Genomic DNA, 20043 nt, shown 5'->3' with positions numbered 1-20043 from the left:
TGGGCAAAAACCCTTTGTTAGTTATATAAACTATAACTGCACTTGTTATAGTTTGTATACTTTGTCTAATTAAAGTCTCCCATCTAAATTGCATTTTTCTAGGTGAAAATGCTATATGAATGGTCAACCATTGAGGTCCAAATCCATTTCTTGACTTGAAAGTAAATGATATGATGAAGAGTAGATGAATGTGGTACCAGGCCCCACCATTGGCTCAGTAGTCATGACTTGGAAAGTTCATTCACTAGCAAATAACCCATCTCCAGGCTCCCCAGTGTCCATATGCTAGCTATAAGGCACAAATCAGGAGTGTGAAAAAATACTCAACTACCTGGATGAGTGCAACTCTAACAACATTGAAAAAACTCAACACTATCTAGGTCAAAGCAGCCCACTTGACTTGAACACCATTAACTAACTTTGACGTTCTCTCTTCAAACCTAGTACTCAGTAGCAGCAGGGTGTTCCATCAAGATGAACACTAATTCACCAATGCTCCTTTGACAGCACCTCCCAAACATGCAACCTCAACCACCACTACCGAGGACAAGGGTAGTAGATACATGCAAACAATCCTCAAAGCCACTGACATTGCTCTTCCTTTATTGTCACTGGCTTAAAATCCTGGAATTCTCATCCTAACAGCACTGGTGACATTACGACAGCATAAAGATCGTATTGGTTGAAGGTAGCTCATCACCACTTTAAATGTCAATTAGGAATGGTAATAAATGTTAGTCTTGCTGCTGATGCCCCTATTCCAATTACATGTATTAAAAAGAATGGTCAGTGGAATGCAATCTTCAGTCAACTGTGTGACAATGCTGGGGTTGGAAAGGCAGAGGTGCTGATTTGTTTGAACAATAGCAGGGGGGTGGCCAGTTCTCCCAGTTCACTTTTTTCTCTGGTTTGTTTTAGCAAAGAGTCAAAAAACTAGTGACCTAGAGAAGCAGCTACAGTGAAAAGGTTCTATGCTTCAACACATGAACTTTCTCTCTGAACTCTCACCTGCCTTGTGTTAAAATTTACCTTTTGACAAATTTTTGTTCGTGTTTCATCCGTACTGTTTAAATAAATGCTAGTTTGTTTAAAGCGGAGTGATTTGACCAGCTGCATTTCTCCTGGATTTTCCACTTTACATTTGATTTTCCAAAAATAAAAGTTGTGTCTGGGACACCTTAAAATATTTTCATTAAAACATTATGGATGAAACAGTAACAAAAGAAAAGTTTAGAATATCTGATTTGATAACCCAACTGACACAATATCGCAACTTAATGAAGCTACTCCAGTCCCTACAATATCCCATGTTGGCAAAAGGTAAATTCAAAGACAGGTACTCACAGACAGGTGAGACTTGAGACAGGAAGTCCAGGCAGGACCTCTGTTAAAGCATGGAATCCCTTCACTGTAGTTGCTCCTCTAGGTCTCCAGCAGCTTTTTGACTGCTTGCTAAAACACACCAAACCAGAGGCAAAAAGATGAACTGGGAGAACTGGCCATTCACCTGCCATTGTCCAAACTAACTATTTCCAGGCAAATCAGCACCTCTGCCTTTACTACCCCGCTTGAAAAAACCCAAGGACAACATAACCTCGTTAAACAAACAGCATTAACCTAAATTACATCATTCAAAAATAATCTCCATTTCTTTCCAACAATTGCATACAACTGCCATTAAGCTTTTGAACGTCTGTATGTTACAGAACAGTAAGAAACCATTGCCCTGAATGGTACAGCACTCAATCCAAGTTCTATGTGTTCCAAAGTGTGGCTATAGATTTGAGCAGCAGCCTTGTGTGTCAGTACCCTCAAACCGAGAGAAACAGACGTAAAGATGCCTCTGACAGACGTAAAGGTGCCTCTAACAGACCGATACCTCTACAGCCAGCATTTAAAAGGGACTGGCTGAAGCTCATCAAACCTATTCTGAATAACGCAAGAGCTTAGAGATTCAGCTTATCACAAACAACAAATTTCACTTCAACAACTCTCGTTCTTTGTGCATTCTATAAATACAAATATGACTCACCATCACTTAGAGACACAAAACCATTCACAACACTTCTCAGCTCTCACAGCTGCAGGCAGTGATTCACTTATCAAGATTCTGAAGCAAACAGTCAGTGTGCTATGCAATGTAGTGAAGTAAATTAAAATAACTAATACCTAGAATGTATGACCAATTTATAAGCAACACAATGGTGGAGTAAGACACTTCAGCTTCAGAAGGGCCTTGTGCACTCTGTTCATTTCCATTTTGTCCTTTTTTATTTCTTCTCTCCTCTTTCTCCTGGCCTCAGACCTGGCGTGGCCTCAGCGTGAACTTCTGGTCTCAAGGCCATTCCTCAAAGTGCGGTCCCAGCATAGCTAAGCACTTAAGACAAACTGTAATGGTTGAATTTTCAGCTTATTTCTTTATTTTCTACTTGAAACAAAGGAGGTCTGCATTGTATAACTCTTAAGCTTATTTCATATGGTTTATGTTATAGTATAATTGCTGCAATGTTTAATATTTAACTTTGTTCTTTATCTTAAGACTCTTACCTCAGTATTCGTACCTAAGATAGTGCCTCATTGGCAACATTAAACATTTTTCATCATACTGCTGTACTTTTTTTTACAAGTAAATGTGACAATAACATCAAAACCAAATCACTCTTGCAGCATCAGCCAAGAAAATTCTCACAAAGTATGAAAAATGAACTTGATCACAATATTATTAAAATTAAGAACTTTATTTAAAAAACTTCTCCAGAAATGCAATTTGCACCTATACAAAAAACAGATTAAGGCAAGACTCCTGTGCACTGACTGCAGGGATTGGAACTGGATAAGACCAAGTTATCTTAAGGAGCACTGACACTACGGCACCAGTCCTTATACACAGTGTGGGGTCTGCGACAAGGCCGCTGTGGGGAATGTCTATTCTCTCAGAACTAGCCCTTGATTGCAAGGAACTTCATTACTTGATCCAGACTGGTGACCAATGTTCAGTTACCAAGCCGGAGCTGTGTTTGCAAGACGTCTCATGCGCCTGTAAAGCAAAAATAATACTCCTGTAATGACAGTATTCACAGCACAATCACAACATATTCTCTCTCTCTCTCTTTCATCCCTCATGTTTATCTGAATTGCCCATATACTAATTTATAACTATTTGGAAATATATTACATTGCTGTTTCCTCAGTGTTGCTGGGTCAAAATCCTGAAACTCTCTTCCTAACAGCACTATGTGTGCCACGACACCACAAGGTCAGCAGTGGGTCAAGATACCTCACCACCAAATGCTATTTGCCTTTATCATCCCTTGTGGTAGAGTGTTCCATATTCTAACATGATATTTGGCTCATCCCTTGACTATGATATGACCTTGTCTACAAACCATTTAGCCACGGTGGAGTTGGAGTCACTAAATAAAAAAACTGATACTCTTACTTGTAATACTGAGGGAGTGCAGCATCATTAGAGGTGCAGTCTTTCTAGATGTGACCTCTGAGGCCTCATCTGATTTAGCACACAGCTGCAAAAACATCCTATACACTTCTGGAAAAGCAGGAGATCTCTCACTCATGCCTGGGTATCCTCAAACAAACATTCTAACATAGATTACTGGGCGTATGCTGGGTGCCATGTTCTTTTCAACACAGGAATAACGGCATTTCAAAAGTGCACTAACAACTGTGAAGATTTTAGGGTGGGAGTGTGGTTTCTGAATTAATTCATGGGTTACGGACATCAGTCTGGGCCAGCCCATCTCTAGTTGCCCATCAGAAAGTGAACTTCAATTCCATTAAAGCGAGCTCCAGGATTTTGACAAAGTGAAACTGAAGGAATGGCAGTATGTTTCTAAAGTTAAAAATCACACAACACCAGGTTACCTGATGAAGGAGCAGCACTCTGAAAGCTAGTACTTCCAAATAAACCTGTTGGACTATAACCTGATGCTGTGTGATCTTTAAAATGTGTCCACTCCAGTCCAACAGGGCACATCCATGTCATGAACATATTTCTAGGTCATCATGGTAAGTGGCTTAGAGGGGGTCTTGCTGGTGATGGTGCTCTGATGTATTTGTTGCCCTCATCCTTCTTGATGGTAGCAGTAATGGATTTGGAAGATGCTTCCCAGGAAGCTTCAAGTTATTGCACAGCATCTTGTAGATGGTACGCACTGCTGCCACTATGCATCAGTGGTGCAGGGACTGGCTACAGTACCAGTCAGCAGGCTCCTTTGGCATGAATGGTGCTGAGCCTCTCAAGTGTTGTTGGAGCTGTGCTCATTCAGGCAAATGGAGAGTATTCTGTACTCACCCCTGACTGTGTCTTGTAGATGGTGGGCAGGCTTTCGGGAGTCAGAGGTCAGTTACTTGCTACAGAATCCCGGTTATGACCTTTTACAGTCTCAGCACATACATGATTGGATCAGTTGAGCCTCTGGTCAATGGACCTCTTCCTTTTCTCCACCTCCCAACCCCAGGATGCTGATAATGTGCGACATGCTCGTGTCAATCAGTCAGGGCAAGATGGGATGTGTGCGCACATGCATGAGTCATGTGTCAAGGGTGGGATGTGCACTCTACATGACAGTTTGGGGATTCTAGCCCTGATGACATTGACGCACCTTGTGTTTCTATCCTGATCTCGAATCTTCTTCTCCATTTCAGCATCAGTCAGTGTTTCTAGTAGGGGGCACCACTGGTCAGCATCGCCCGTATTCCTGATTGCAATCTCAACTGTGGGTAGAGGGTTCTCACTGCCACATGACGAGAATGAGTAATGAGACATTAGTTATTGGCTACAGAACTCTCAAACAGCCAGCATTGCTGGTAATTATACTGCAGATAACCAGCCAAAGCCCCAAAGGACTTCACACAATGAACTCATGTCTGACTGTAGCAGCCACTTTGTATACAGTAGGATTCCATGAACAATCATGAAATGAAAAATATGAATAACTAAGTGATGCCTAAGACACCAACAATGATCTTCAGATTTCATCTGTGGCCTGTATTGATTTGGCTCTAAGGCCCGCACTGAGGAGGAGTGCCCAGGCTCCATCATTGACGTGGTGCTAGGTTTCACAGGGATTCTAACACTAGGTACAGTAGTTCCTGCTGGCAGTACAGTGTATGATTTAGACTGTGCATAGTATATACATTTAAAATAAATGTATTGTAAACTTAGGGTTTAATGGTTTTTGAGTAAGTAACATGGAGTTTCTGTGAGTCTGCAGTTAATATTAGCTTGCAAATATTTCTGTAACCACGGCAATTTCTTTTAAATCAGTGTTTGACGCCTATCATAGAGTTCTACAGCACAGAGACATGCCCTTTGTCTCAAACTGGTCTATGCCGACCAAAATGTCTGTTCACACTAACCCCATTTCCCTGCACTTGGCCCATATCCTTCTAATCCTTTCCTAACCATGTATTTGTCCAAATGCCCTTTAAATGTTGTTAATGTACCTGCCTCAACCACTTCCGCTGACTGTTCATTCCATGTGCATAAGGCCTTCTGTATAAAAATTGTCCCTCAGGTTCCCTTTTATTCTTTCCCCTTTAACCTTAAACAAGTCCCCCGGGCCTGACGGGATATATCCTAGGATTATGTGGGAAGCAAGAGAGGAAATTGCAGAGCCGTTGGTAATGATCTTTTCGTCTTCACTGTCAACGGGGGTGGTACCAGGGGACTGGAGAGTGGCGAATGTTGTGCCCCTGTTCAAAAAAGGGAATAGGGATAACCCCGGGAATTACAGGCCAGTTAGTCTTACTTCGGTGGTAGGCAAAGTAATGGAAAGGGTACTGAGGGATAGGATTTATGAGTATCTGGAAAGACACTGCTTGATTAGGGACAGCCAGCACGGATTTGTGAAGGGTAGGTCTTGCCTTACAAGTCTTATTGAATTCTTTGAGGAGGTGACCAAGCATGTGGATGACGGTAGAGCAGTGGATGTAGTGTACATGGATTTTAGTAAGGCATTTGATAAGGTTCCCCATGGTAGGCTCATGCGGAAAGTCAGGAGGCATGGGATAGTGGGAAATTTGGCCAATTGGATAGAAAACTGGCTAACCGGTCGAAGTCAGAGAGTGGTGGTAGATGGTAAATATTCAGCCTGGAGCTCAGTTACAAGTGGAGTTCCACAGGGATCAGTTCTGGGTCCTCTGCTGTTTGTAATTTTTATTAATGACTTGGAAGAGGGAGTCGAAGGGTGGGTCAGTAAATTTGCAGATGATACGAAGATTGGTGGAGTTGTGGATAGTGAGGAGGGCTGTTGTCGGCTGCAAAGAGATTTAGATATGATGCAGAGCTGGGCTGAGGACTGGCAGATGGAGTTCAACCCTGTCAAGTGTGAGGTTGTCCATTTTGGAAGGACAAATAAGAATGTGGAATACAGGGTTAACGGTAGGGTTCTTAGTAAGGTGGAGGAGCAGAGGGATCTTGGAGTCCATGTTCATAGATCTTTGAAAGTTGCCACTCAGGTGTATAGAGCTTGTAAGAAGGCCTATGGTGTATTAGCGTTCATTAGCAGAGGGATTGAATTCAAGAGTCGTGAGGTGATGTTGCAGCTGTACAGGACCTTGGTTAGGCCACATTTGGAGTACTGTGTGCAGTTCTGGTCGCCTCACTTTAGGAAAGATGTGGAAGCTTTGGAGAGGGTGCAGAGAAGATTTACCAGGAGGTTGCCTGGAATGGCGAATAGGTCGTCAGAGGATAGGTTGAGAGTGCTAGGCCTTTTCTCATTGGAACGGCAAAGGATGAGGGGTGACTTGATAGAGGTTTATAAGATGATCAGAGGAATAGATAGAGTAGACAGTCAGAAACTTTTTTCCCCAGGTACAACAGAGTGTTACAAGGGGACATAAATTTAAGGTGACGGGTGGAAGGTATAGGGGGGGATGTCAGGGGTAGGTTCTTTACCCAGAGAGTGGTGGGGGCATGGAATGTGCTGCCTGTGGGAGTGGCAGAGTCAGAATCATTGGAGACCTTTAAGCGGCAATTGGATAAGTACATGGATGGGTGCTTAAGCTAGGACAAATGTTCGGCACAACATCGTGGGCCGAAGGGCCTGTTCTGTGCTGTATTGTTCTATGTTCTATGATGCCCTCTATTCCTTGCAAAATCACGTGTTTGTGTGGACGCTGGCAGATTTTACACCTGAACAAGATAGTCAAGCTTGTCCAAGGAAGTTTTTTTTTAAATAAACTAAAGGAAACATCAATTGCTTAGAGAGGATTTTAAAAATTGCTTTCTATATTTTGACTTTTGAGAAGACTTTTGAAGTCCATGCATGAAGATGGCTGCATAGACTGATGCTCTTGAGGGGAGAAGGCTCTAGTGAAGCTAGATTATTTTGTAGTAAAGAGTTAGTCCAAGACCAGAAACGTTGGGATAAAGCTCCAAAGAGTTTACAGAAAGTTGAGTGTGTTCAAGCATCAATGTATTATAACTCCAGGAAGATGCTGTCTGCAGTCCCAGTTTATAACTTAAAGTAACAAGCAATCTCAATCTGCCAAGGTATTAAGAAACAAGGACCCTGGTGTGAGTACTGTAAGAGATTTTCGATACTATACCAAGGTTTTGGATACTATACAAGACCTGTTGATTCTCTTTTGAAATTAATGAGGTTATATTGTTACCATGTGTTTAAAAATCTTTGAAATTGAGTTAGAAGTAGATACTTTGGTTTATTGTGTCTTCATTTATTTGGTGAATAAACTTTTGTTTTACTGTTGAAGCAACATCTATAACACTTTATGCTTTGGTCTCTTGCTGAAACATTTTTGTTAAAACAATAACATGATTTATCGAGCCAGGTTCCTGTCGGGATCTGACTTGTCCGGCAATAACATAGGCTGGGATCCAACACTTCATGAGAATGCTTCTGGAAAAAGTCTAACTTAAAGGTCTTATACAGCATGGCTCCAAAGAATGATCTTATAGGATTTCCAAATGTTAAGAGCAGTCCCAATGGATTGACAGGAATTAAATTCAACCTAGTTATTCAAGAAAAAGAGGGAGAAAAATCATATGTTGTAGAGTTAGGAAGAACGTATGAATGGAACAGCATTTTTTTTTTACAAACCTACTGAAGTTTTCTGAGATTGTAACCAGCGGGGGAGATAATGAGAGGACCAATGGATCTCATATGGATTTTCAAACAGCATTTGACAAGATGTTTCACAAATGTCAGGTTCATGGAACTGCAGGGAACACTGGATTCAGATTGGTTAACAGACAGAAACCAACCAAGAAATAGGAGCAGGGTAGTCCATTCAGCCCCTCAAACCCAGCCAGAGCACAGTGCAAACAGGAAAGAGACGGTGACTCCCTAAGCATGGGAACAGTGAGGGAGGCAATCTACTGACATGGGCAGGGAATTAAGTTAAAAGGAACGAATTGGCATTAGCAGGACATCACCTGTCATGTCCATCAGGATTCCGTACTAGGGTCTGTATATTAATTTACTAAATGAAGGAATGAAACGCTGTATATCCAAGCTTATCAATGAAGTAAGATAAATGGGAACAGAAAGATGCAAAGAGCTATTAGTAAATTAAATGAGTGGCCAAAACTGTGACCGATGGATTTCAATACTTTCATGTGTGACATCATCCACTTTGGATGCAAGAAAGAGATTGAAATAATTTTTGAGACAGTGAGGAGAATTGTGAAGGCAGAGGGATCATGTTCACAAGTCATTAAAAACTAGTCAGTAAGTTTTAAAGACAATTAAAACATGCCATCTTCTGACCTTTGCCAAATGACAGAAGGCCTACCTGAAGGCGTATGTGCGCTGATGCCAGCTAAGCTGACCCCGGATACTGTAAGCGATGGTGGTAACAAACTCCCCTCCAAGACCCAACTCGGAACACAGCTTCAGAGCAAATTTCTCAGGAGAGTTCTCCCTCTCAGACATGTCCCACTCAAACTGATCGACCAGCGAGATGTTTCCCACATGGATGTTCAGCTGCACAAACAATCTTCCATTAGTGCCAAGGTTCACACAGCCCGACTATATAAATAATCAACAGAGAGAGAGACAGAGACAGGCCGAGTGCAGGAAGGAGCCAGAGCACTTCCACTGAGAGTGCAGCTTTTCAAACTCAGCCAGGCTCCCTGCTCTGGGTCAGACTTGTGCCTCTCATGATATCCACAAGGGATGGTCATTACTCTAGTAACCAGACTCCAGTTGGTGCCCAGGATCAGCAAGTTCAGCAGAGACCTGGAGACAAAACCTGGGATCTTCTTGTTCTCAGTATTGCAACTGGTTTATGTGCTCATTATGGGAGGTCTCAGTGGGGTGTTATATTGTTTTGACAGATCCAGTGAGAACAGGAGAAGTCAATTTCTTATCAGACCAAGCCTTAAGAGTTTCAGCAATATTATTTGCACTGAAGCTCCTCTTGTGTGAGATGATCATTTTCGGCAGATTTTCCGTATCAGTGTGCTGACTCAAACTCAACTGGAGCTAACTATCATGCCAACAATCGGCACAGAGCCAGTTGAGCACCACTGATCACCAGCGCTTCCAGCTAGGCTAGGGTAATTGAGGAGTCGGTCATGAGCATTTGGGGCTGTGTTGGGAGGGGAAGATCACCTGACATAAAATCCATTAGGTCCATGACTGAAACAGAGTTGCAACAAAAACAGAAATGGCTGAGAAAACTCAGCAGGTCTGGCTGCATCTATGGAGAAAGAAACTGAGTTAGCATTTCAGGTCCAGGACTCTTCTGCAAAACTGGTCAAGGTGGTATTTTCTGCTTTCTTGCCACAGATGCTACCAGTCCTGCTCAGTTTTCCTAGCAATTTCTGTTTTCCAGCATCTACATTTCTTTGTTTTTTTCTGAAACAAAGCTGAGTTGGCCCTTTCACCAGACGTCAGCCGAAATGAAAATAAATATCACAGTTTCACAACAACATCAATTGCTGCTCCTTGTGGTATCTCATTCCAAACCATGACTGTCAGTGGCAGCAGTCTGTTTGACGTAAGGGAGTTCTATCACACTTGAGCCTAATCTCAAGTTCTACCAGATTTTACAGCAGGTGGTAAGAAAATGAGGGCATAAATTTACCTAGATTTACTCCACTCTTTTATCCAACAGCACTGGGCCTGAGTAGAACATCTCACACTGTGCAGAACTCACCTTAATGATGACTCTCTGATCAGACTGATCCTCTAGAATACTGTCTGTTGGGTAGGAGTCAATCTGTTGGCGTATCGCTGATGCAATGGCAGGGACAAAGGTCAAAGGATTCAAATCGAGGTCATCACACAAAATCTCTGCAAACATCTCTGGTGTCATCAACTTTTCTGCAAAGATTGGTGAGAAACTAATTGTGAACAGGAAAAGCAATGCTCAATTACAGCAGACACAGCACTAATCTGAAGACTTGAATAATAACTCACTTAGCTCCACTGATGCTCCAGCACATGTACTTGGACACAGTTGGAGTTATTAAGATGCCCGATGTAGTCCAGTGGGTAACTCTTGTCAGAAGGTCCTGGTTTAAGTCTCATTCCACACATATAAGCAAATAGTAATGCTGTTGATAACATCATTTTGATTGCACAATCTCCCCATGTCTGTGTGGGTTTCTTCCCACAGTCCAAAGATGTGTAGGTTAGGTGGATCAGCTAGTCTGAATTGCCCACAATGTCCTGGGATGTGTAGGTTAGGTGGCTTAGCCATGGTAAGTGCAGGATTACAGGGATAGGGTAGGGGGTTGGTTCTAGGTAGGATGCTCTTCAGATGGTTGGGGTGGTCTTGAAGGGCCAAATGGCCTGCTTCCACACTGTAAAGATTCTATAATTTAATGAGACACGAGAGTGACTTAAAAGCTGCCAAGGCTTAGAGGTCACATTTTGAGGATAGGTTGCATTAATGTAGTTTGCGATTGGGAGACTGAAGGTGTTTAAAACGATTATTGGATTCAACAATAATTTGGTTCTCAACTTCCTAGCCCCCTGCCAGCAGATTTTGTCTGAATCCTTGAATTTCTTTCCCTACACAAGATTATGTAACATCCCTTTGTTTGGTTATTAGTGTCCTGCACCAGTCAACAAACATGTATTATTCTAACCCCCATTTCCAGCACTTGGCACATTGCTTTGTATGCTATGGTGTTTCAAATGTTCACCTAAATGGGTCTTAAAATGTGAGAGGGTTTCTGGCTCCACCATCCTTTCAGGCAGTGAGTTCTAGATACCCATTACTCTCTGGGTGAAAATTATTTTCCTCAAAATACCCTTAACTTCCTGATCCTCAAAACGGTGATCCCTCTATTAACGAGAAAAGTTTCTCTCACACTAGCTATTTATGCCTCTCATAACATTGTACACCTCAAAACAGAGTTTGCATCTCAGTCTTCTCTGCTCTAAGGCAATCAAACCCAGCCTATCTATTCTATCCTCATAGTTCAATCACTCCAATGCAAGTAGAGTCATAGTGAATGTCTTTTGCACCCTCTCCGGTGCAATCGCATCCTGCCTATAATGTTATGATCAGAACGGCACACAGTACGTCAGCTGTGGCCTAACTAATGTAATATACAGCTTCATCATAATTTCCTTGCTCTTGTCTTTAATGCCTTGACTAATAATGGCAAATATCCCATATGCCTTCTTAACCACCTATCTACCTGTCCTGCAACCGTCAAGGATCTATGGATATGCACCCAAAAGGTCCCTCTAAATCTCTCTACTTCTTAAAGTCCTATCATTCAATGTGTACTCCCTTGTCTTGTTGGTTCTCCCAAAATGTATCACTTCATACTTTTCAGGATTAAGTTCCATTTGCCACCATTCAGCCCATCTGACCGCTCCACGAACTTGCTGATCATTTCTCCTATTAATGTACACTATAAATAGTAAGAGACCCAGCACCAAACCTTGTGGTACATCACTGGGCAAAGGCTTCCAGTCCCAAAAAATCCTTTGATTATCACCCTCTGCTTCTAGCCATTAATCATCAAATTGCCTTGGCTGCCATGGGGTCTTAGTTTCTTAACTAGTCTGCCATGCGAGACTTTATTAAAAGCCTCACTAAATTCCATTTTAACTATATCAACTACGTTGCACTCATCTCCACACCTTGTCACCTCCTTGGAAAATTCAATCAAATTTGTTAGGCATGGTCTTCTCCTGACAAAGCACTGTTGACTCTCCTTGATTAATCCTGTCTCATAATTGCTTCCAATAGTTTCCACTGATGTTAGAACAAAAAAACAAAAAGTTACAGCACAAGAATAGGTTCTTCAGCCCTCCAAGCCTGCACCAATCCAGATCCTTTATCTAAACTTGGAGTTTAATTCAGATAAATGCGAGGTGCTGCATTTTGGGAAAGCAAATCTTAGCAGGACTTATACACTTAATGGTAAGGTCCTAGGGAGTGTTGCTGAACAAAGAAACCTTGGAGTGCAGGTTCAAAGCTCCTTGAAAGTGGAATCGCAGGTAGATAGGATAGTGAAGGAGGCGTTTGGTATGCTTTCCTTTATTGGTCAGAGTATTGAGTACAGGAGCTGGGAGGTCATGTTGCGGCTGTACAGGACATTGGTTAGGCCACTGCTGGAATATTGCTTGCAATTCTGGTCTCCTTCCTATCGGAAAGATGTTGTGAAATTTGAAAGGGTTCAGAAAAGATTTACAAGGATGTTGCCAGGGTTGGAGGATTTCAGCTATATGGAGAGGCTGAAGCAGACTGGGGCTGTTTTACCTGGAGCGTTGGAGGCTGAGGGGTGACCTTATAGAGGTTTACAAAATTATGAGGGGATAAATAGACAAAGTCTTTTCCCTGGGGTCGGGGAATCCAGAACTATAAGGCATAGGTTTAGGGTGAAAGGGGATAGATATAAAAGAGACCTAAGGGGCAGCTTTTTCATGCAGAGAATGAGCTGCCAGAGGATGTGGCGGAGGCTGGTATAATTGCAACATTTAAGAGGCATTTGGATGGGTATATGAATAGGAAGGGTTTGGGGGATATGGGCCGGGTGCTGGCAGGTGGGACTAGATTGGGTTGGGATATCTGGTCGGCATGGACAAGATGGAATGAAGGGTCTGTTTCCATGCTGTACATCTCTATGACTATTCTCTAAGGGGCTGTATCCCTCTGCTCCCTGCCCAATCATGTATCTGTCTCGATACATCTTAAATGACGCTATCGTGCCCGTCTCTACCTTCTCCGTTGGCAAAGTGATCCAAGCACCCACAATCCTCTGCGCAAAGAACTTTCCACGCATATCTCTCTTAAACCTTTCCCCTCTCACCTTGAATTCATGACCCCTAGTAATCGAGTCCCCCACTCTGGGAGAAAGCTTCTTGCTATCCACCTCTCATAATTTTGTAGGCCTCAATCAGGGCCCCCTCAATCTCCGTCTTTCTAATGAAAATAATTCTAATCTACTCAACTTCTCTTCTTAGCTAGCATCCCCCATACCAGGCAACATCCTGGTGAACCTCCTCTGCACCATCTCCAAAGCATCCACATCCTTTTGGTAATGTATCGACTAGAACTGTACTCAGTATTCTAAATGTGGCCCAACCAAAGTCCTATACAACTGTAACATGACCTGCCAATGCTTGTACTCAACACCCTGTCTGATGAAGGAAAACATGCCGTATGCCTTCTTGACCACTCTATCGACCTGCTTTGCCACCTGGACTGGAGAGTAGCTGACATAATTCCACTTTTTTGAAAAGCAGATAGTGAGAAAACAGGGATTTATACACTGATTAATAGGGAAAAAAGCTAGAGTCCATCATAAAGATTTAAGAGCACAGCACTTGACAGGATCAGACAGCACGGATTTAGGAGAGGTAAATCACGCTTGATAAATCTACTACAATTCATTGAGGACGTAACTAGAAGAGTTCAGAAGGGGGTGCCAGTCATGTAGTTGACTCAGGATTTTGGAAGGCTTTTGATAAGGTCCCACATAAGAGATTAGCATGTAAAATCGAAGTACATGGGGAATAACGTACTGTCACGGAGACAGCACTGGCTGGCAGAGAGGAAAGAAAGTAGAGAAACAAAGGTCTTTTTCCAAGTGACAGGCCGTGGCTAGTGGGGCACCACAGGGATCACTGCTTGGACCATAGCTATTCACAATATATATATTGATAATTTAGAAATCAAGGCGGCACGGTGGCACAGTGGTTAGCACTGCTGCCTCACAGCGCCCGAGACCCGGGTTCAATTCCCGCCTCAGGCGACTGACTGTGTGGAGTTTGCACGTTCTCCCCGTGTCTGCGTGGGTTTCCTCCGGGTGCTCCGGTTTCCTCCCACAATCCAAAGATGTGCAGGTCAGGTGAATTGACCATGCTAAATTGCCCGTAGTGTTAGGTAAGGGGTAAATGTAGGGGTATGGGTGGGTTGCGCTTCGGCGGGTGGGTGTGGACTTGTTGGGCCGAAGGGCCTGTTTCCACACTGTAATGTAATCTAATCTAATATCCAAGTTTGGATATCCAGACGACATGGTTAGGTGGGAGAAAGAACTGAAAGGAGAATGCAGAGATGCTTCATTATGATTTGGACAAGATGAGTGAGTGGGCAAATGTATGAAGTATAATATAGATACAGGGCAGACAATCCACTTTGGAAGCAAAATCAAGGCGGCACATTGTCTGAATGATGACAGATTTGGAAAAAGGTAGATGCAATGGGATCTAGGTGTTGTTGCACCCATGTCACTGAAAGGAAGTATGCAAGTACAGGAGGTGGGGAAGGTGGCAAATGGTTTGTTAATCTTCATGGGGACAGAATTCAAGCACAGGAATAGGGATGTTTTCCTGCAATTATACAGACCAGATCTGGAGTAGTGTGTGCAGTCTTGGCCTTCTTATTGGAGGCAGGATAGAACCAAAGAACTGATACAGTACAGAAGGGGGCCAGAGACACCCAGATAACCTTTTAGTCCCATTTTTCTGTACACAGCCCATACCTCTGCAACCTGCAGTACTTAAGTGCAGATCCAGGTACTTTCAAAAAAGTTTAAGGTCTCTACTTCCATCACCAACTTGGGCAGTGAATTCTAGACTTACAATTCTCTGCACAAAATAGTTTTTCCTCATGTCCCCTTTAATCTTTCTGCCATTTAGCGTGCATTTACGACGTCTGCTTTTTGAATTCTTTGCCAGGTTCCTCCTGCTTACTGTATCACTACCCATCATGATTTTGTGTACCTCAATCATGTCACCTCTCAGCCTTTTCTGTTCCGAGGCTATCTCTCCATGTAGTTACAATTCTCCAGCCCTGGCAACATTGTAGAAAATCTTCTCTGCACTCTCTCCAGAGCCAATATGCCTGTCCAGTAAGGTGGTATCCAGAATTGCACACAATATTCCAGTTGTGGTCTCACCAGCGTCTTATATAGTTTCATCGTTATATCCCTACTTTGGTGTATTTATTGGAACTGTATTCTGTACATCTGCCAATGAAGGATAGCATTCCATATGATGTCTATACAATCCTATCTATTTGCACTGCTACCTTTAGGGACCTATGCATTTGCAGGCCCAGATCTTGCACTTCATCTACCTATCTCAGTACATAATGTCCCCTTTTTATTTTCAGGTTCTACTCTCAGAATGGACTAATTTGAGGAACCTCAAAGGGTTCCAACAGTTGAAGAGAAGGATATTTTTGTTAAAAAGCTATGTGTAACAAATACCTAGAATGAACTGTCTGGAAGGACAGTGGAATCAGATAACCTGAAGGAAATATTTGCAGGGGTAGGATGTGAGATTAACTGGACAGAGTTAGTACAGTTACAATTGCTTGAAGCCCCTGTACAGGGTCATTCGATTATTCTAGGCCTGCCCAGTAGGTTGTCACTGTTTACCATGGCCTCTTCCTTGTCTGGACACTTCCTCTGTTCATATCACAGTTTATGCTAGTGAACTGAAGGAAGCCTATCTACTGGCTCAAAAGCCTGAAGCAGAATGGCCCAGATGCATTCTATGGGTCATAGCAATGGGGAGGTATTTCCATTACTTCTACTCACCATTCATGTTCCACGTGAAAGCATCCCTCAGCTTCTGTCCGTCTATCTCCATGTCAAGGCGAATAGGAACCAGCACCTCTGCCTGAGATGCATTTTCATGGATTACTGCTGGGTCATGGTCATCAAAGCTGAAGGAGAAAGATGTAGAGAGTGAAGAAATGGTCTCATTAATACACACCAACATCTATCTTCCGTTGCAGATCTGTGAACCTCTCAATGTTCAGTTATTATGTAAAACTTTAAGAACACAGGCCACTGCTAAAGAAAGTGAAACTAATTCAAAGTTAAAAATCACACAACACCAGGTTATAGTCCAACAGGTTTAATTGGACGCACACTAGCTTTCGGAGCCCCGCTCCTTCATTTGGTGATTGTGGAGGGCACAATTCTAAGGCACAGAATTTATAGCAAAAATTTACAGTGTAATGTAACTGAAATTATACATTGAAAAATACCTTGATTGTTGAGTCTTTCATCTGTTCGAATACCACGATAGTTTCACTTCTTTCAAGTGTAAATCACAAAACCTTTTTTTAAAAAGTTGCATTCTCAGGTTAGTTGTAACAATTGATGTTAGCTAGACAATATGTTGAAGGTGTTAGCCCCCTGTGTTCTCTGTCTATGCCATGATGTTTAGATTGATTCTAATCTAAAAAGTGAGATAAGTGGGGGTGAATTTGTACTTGCAGAGTTACATTGTACTTTGCTCAAAAACTGCATGAATTCATGTAAAATTCTGTTATCTCACTTTTTAGATAACAGAATGCTAGGAGGGGAAGATGTGTTGGACATCACTCTGGAGGGGGTTGAAGTTGAAGACAGTGATCTAGGCCAATGGGGTGAAAGGTGATAAACAGGGAACCTTATTTTGTTCACTTCTCAACCTTTTCCTGCTTTCCCAGAACTGAGAGTTGGACACAGTTATGAACCCTGTCAATCACTGTGAAGAGGAGTCCTCAATTGAGGAAAAAGGATGACCCACTGAAGTGCTAACATGGAAATGTAATTGAGAATAGAGGTGCAACAGAGATAGAGAAACTGAGAGAATGGAACACAGTACAATACTTATGGAGAAAGGGATGGTTGGGAGTACAATCAACATCAGCATGGATTTTGGTGAAACAGCCATACATAGTGCTGATTTGACAACAAAGGTAGAGAAAGCAAAAACATAGAACATAGAAGAATACAGCGCAGTACAGGCCCTTTGGCCCTCGATGTTGCGCCGATCCAAGCCCACCTAACCTATACTAACCCACTATCCTCCATATACCTATCCAATGCCCGCTTAAATGCCCATAAAGAGGGAGAGTCCACCACTGCTACTGGCAGGGCATTCCATGAACTTACGACTCGCTGAGTGAAGAACCTACCCCTAACTTCAGTCCTATATCTACCCCCCCTTAATTTAAAGCTATGCCCCCTTGTAATACCCGACTCCATACGCGGGAAAAGGTTCACACTGTCAACCCTATCTAACCCCCTAATCATCTTGTACACCTCAATCAAGTCACCCCTAAACCTTCTTTTCTCTAATGAAAACAGCCCCAAGTGTCTCAGTCTTTCCTCATACGATCTTCCTTTCATACCAGGCAACATCCTGGTAAACCTCCTCTGCACCCGTTCCAGTGCCTCCACATCCTTCCTATAGTATGGCGACCAAAACTGCACACAATATTCCAGATGCGGCCGCACCAGAGTCTTATACAACTGCATCATGACCTCAGGACTCCGGAACTCAATTCCTCTACCAATAAAAGCCAGTACGCCATATGCCTTCCTCACCGCACTATTTACCTGGGTGGCAACTTTCAGAGATCTGTGTACATGGACACCAAGATCCCTCTGCTCATCCACACTACCAAGTATCCGACCATTAGCCCAGTACCCCATCTTTTTGTTATTCTTCCCAAAGTGAATCACCTCACACTTAGCTACATTGAATTCCATTTGCCACCTTTCTGCCCAGCTCTGCAGCTTCTCTATATCCTGCTGTAACCTGCCACATCCTTCCTCACTGTCAACAACTCCTCCGACTTTCGTATCATCCGCAAACTTGCTCACCCAACCTTCTAACCCCTCTTCCAGGTCATTTATAAAAATGACAAACAGCAATGGTCCCAAAACAGATCCTTGCGGAACACCGCTGGTGACGGCACTCCATGAAGAAACTTTGCCATCAACTACTACCCTCTGTCTTCTTCCATCCAGCCAATTCCTAATCCAAACCTCCAACTCACCCTCAATGCCATATCTCCATATTTTCTGCAGTAGCCTACCATGGGGAATCTTATCAAACGCCTTACTAAAATCCATATATACCACATCTACCGCTTTCCCCTCATCAACCTCCTTCGTCACCTTTTCAAAGAATTCAATAAGGTTTGTGAGGCACGACCTGCCCTTCACAAAACCATGCTGACTATCCTTGATCACATTATTCCTATCCAGATGTGCATAAATCCTATCCCTTACAATTCTCTCTAAGACTTTGCCCACAACAGAAGTGAGACTCACCGGCCCATAGTTACTAGAAACGAAGGAAAGGAGTTCAGGGCACAACTGTGTGGAGTTTGCACATTCTCCCCGTGCCAGCATGGATTTCCTCTGGGTACTCCGGTTTCCTCCAGATGTGTAGGTCAGGTGAATTGGCCATGCTAAATTGCCCGTAGTGGTAGGTGCATTAGTCAGAGGGAAATGGGTCTGGGTGGGTTACTTTTCGGAGGGTCAGTGTGGACTGGTTGACCAAGGGCCTGTTTCCACACTGTAGGGAATCTAAACTAAAAGAAATTAACTATATTTATGATCTCAATCTCAGATTTAAACTTAAAAACTGACAGTCTTCACCACAATAGAAGCACTCAGCAGTTTTTTCTATTAGATAAACCATATATTTCCAGGAGATCAAAAGCTAAAGATTCCACAGTCATTTGTAAGAAATTCATTATCTTTGTGATTCCAAGATTTCCTTCATTATCAGGTTCAATCTATTCCTTTTCCCTCAGCTCTCTCCTTCCTGCCTCCTAGATTGTGACGTCCACATTGCAACCACTGCTGCCTCCCCTCAGCCTCTACATTACCACCTCAAAGTCTCCTCATTCTCTTCCCCCTTTGCCTCTCAACGTTCGGTCGTCCACACCCATCACTCCATTCTCTCGCCCTTTACCCTCTGCCACCACGCCCTCACAGCCTCATTACCTTTTCCTCCCTCCCCCATAGTCTTCCCCTTTCTCCACATCAATGCAACCTTCCACCCTTCCCCTCCTCCTCCTCCTCCTCCTCCTCACCAGCAGCCACTGCCCCTCCCTGCAAACATACAATTCTCTTCCGCAACAAACCCTCTCTTGCAGCCTCAGCACCATAGCCTCCACAGTATCTCAGTTCCCAGCCTATTCCCACCATATTCATTCTACCCCACCCCCATGGCATCCTTCTCCCTCCCCCACCATATTCTCTTTCTAATCCCCCATCCCCACCATCAGAAAAGCTTGTTGCCTCCCACTGCGCAGTCTCCAGTCCCCTTCCCTGACCCCAAGAAATTCTCTTTCTTTCATACCTTCATGGTGTAGCTCCTCATCAATTCTGTCCATCCTATACATGGAGGTGATTCTACCCCAATTTTCCACCCTGTTTTGAATTTTCCTGGTGGTTTTCAAGTTGGAATTAATCTGCCATGTGTTTTTCATGTTGGATCACTTGAAGGCAAGGAAGAGGTGCAAATTGGACACATAACATGATACAATTCCCCAGTTTGGAGACAGTTATTAGGAACCTAACCTCAAAGAAATCCATGGTGACAATTCCCCTCAGTTCTGTCTGCTAATTTAATTAGTGTGGAGAATGAAGATACTGAGGAAAGGATCTTTTTCACTTTTATCACTATTGTCTATACTGAACTTAGTGATAACAATGTTGTTATTTAATGGTTTCTGTTTCCCCCCCATCCCCAAGAACAGTTATAACAGAGCATCTCTATAATCTAATATTATAACTTTCCCATTTCTGTCCTCAGCTCTGGCACTTAGTCAGTTTCACGTCACTTT

The 20043-nt window shown here is 43.0% G+C and overlaps 1 protein-coding gene across 4 annotated transcripts in view; it reads right to left on the bottom strand.

The window, feature by feature from the left end:
- Window positions 1–2719: 2719 nt before the first annotated feature.
- smarcb1a (SWI/SNF related BAF chromatin remodeling complex subunit B1a) overlaps window positions 2720–20043 on the bottom strand; it is a 38346-nt gene continuing 21022 nt past the window's right edge. For all 4 annotated transcript variants that reach the window (XM_043716184.2, XM_043716185.2, XM_088000256.1 and 1 more), the window contains exons 5-9: window positions 16001–16128; window positions 10147–10313; window positions 8779–8969; window positions 4623–4754; window positions 2720–3037 (exon numbers count right to left, since the gene is read on the bottom strand). In XM_043716184.2, the coding sequence (XP_043572119.1) occupies window positions 2998–3037; window positions 4623–4754; window positions 8779–8969; window positions 10147–10313; window positions 16001–16128 (658 nt within the window). In that variant the 3' untranslated portion in view covers window positions 2720–2997. The remainder of the gene's footprint in view (window positions 3038–4622; window positions 4755–8778; window positions 8970–10146; window positions 10314–16000; window positions 16129–20043) is intronic.

Source organism: Chiloscyllium plagiosum, unplaced genomic scaffold, assembly GCF_037043375.1.
Source record: "Chiloscyllium plagiosum isolate Xiang-an unplaced genomic scaffold, Cpla_swu_hap1 HiC_scaffold_24, whole genome shotgun sequence".
Taxonomy (NCBI): Eukaryota; Metazoa; Chordata; class Chondrichthyes; order Orectolobiformes; family Hemiscylliidae; genus Chiloscyllium; species Chiloscyllium plagiosum.
The sequence above is the reverse complement of the archived record's forward strand: the minus strand, read 5'-3'. Positions and strand labels throughout refer to the sequence as shown.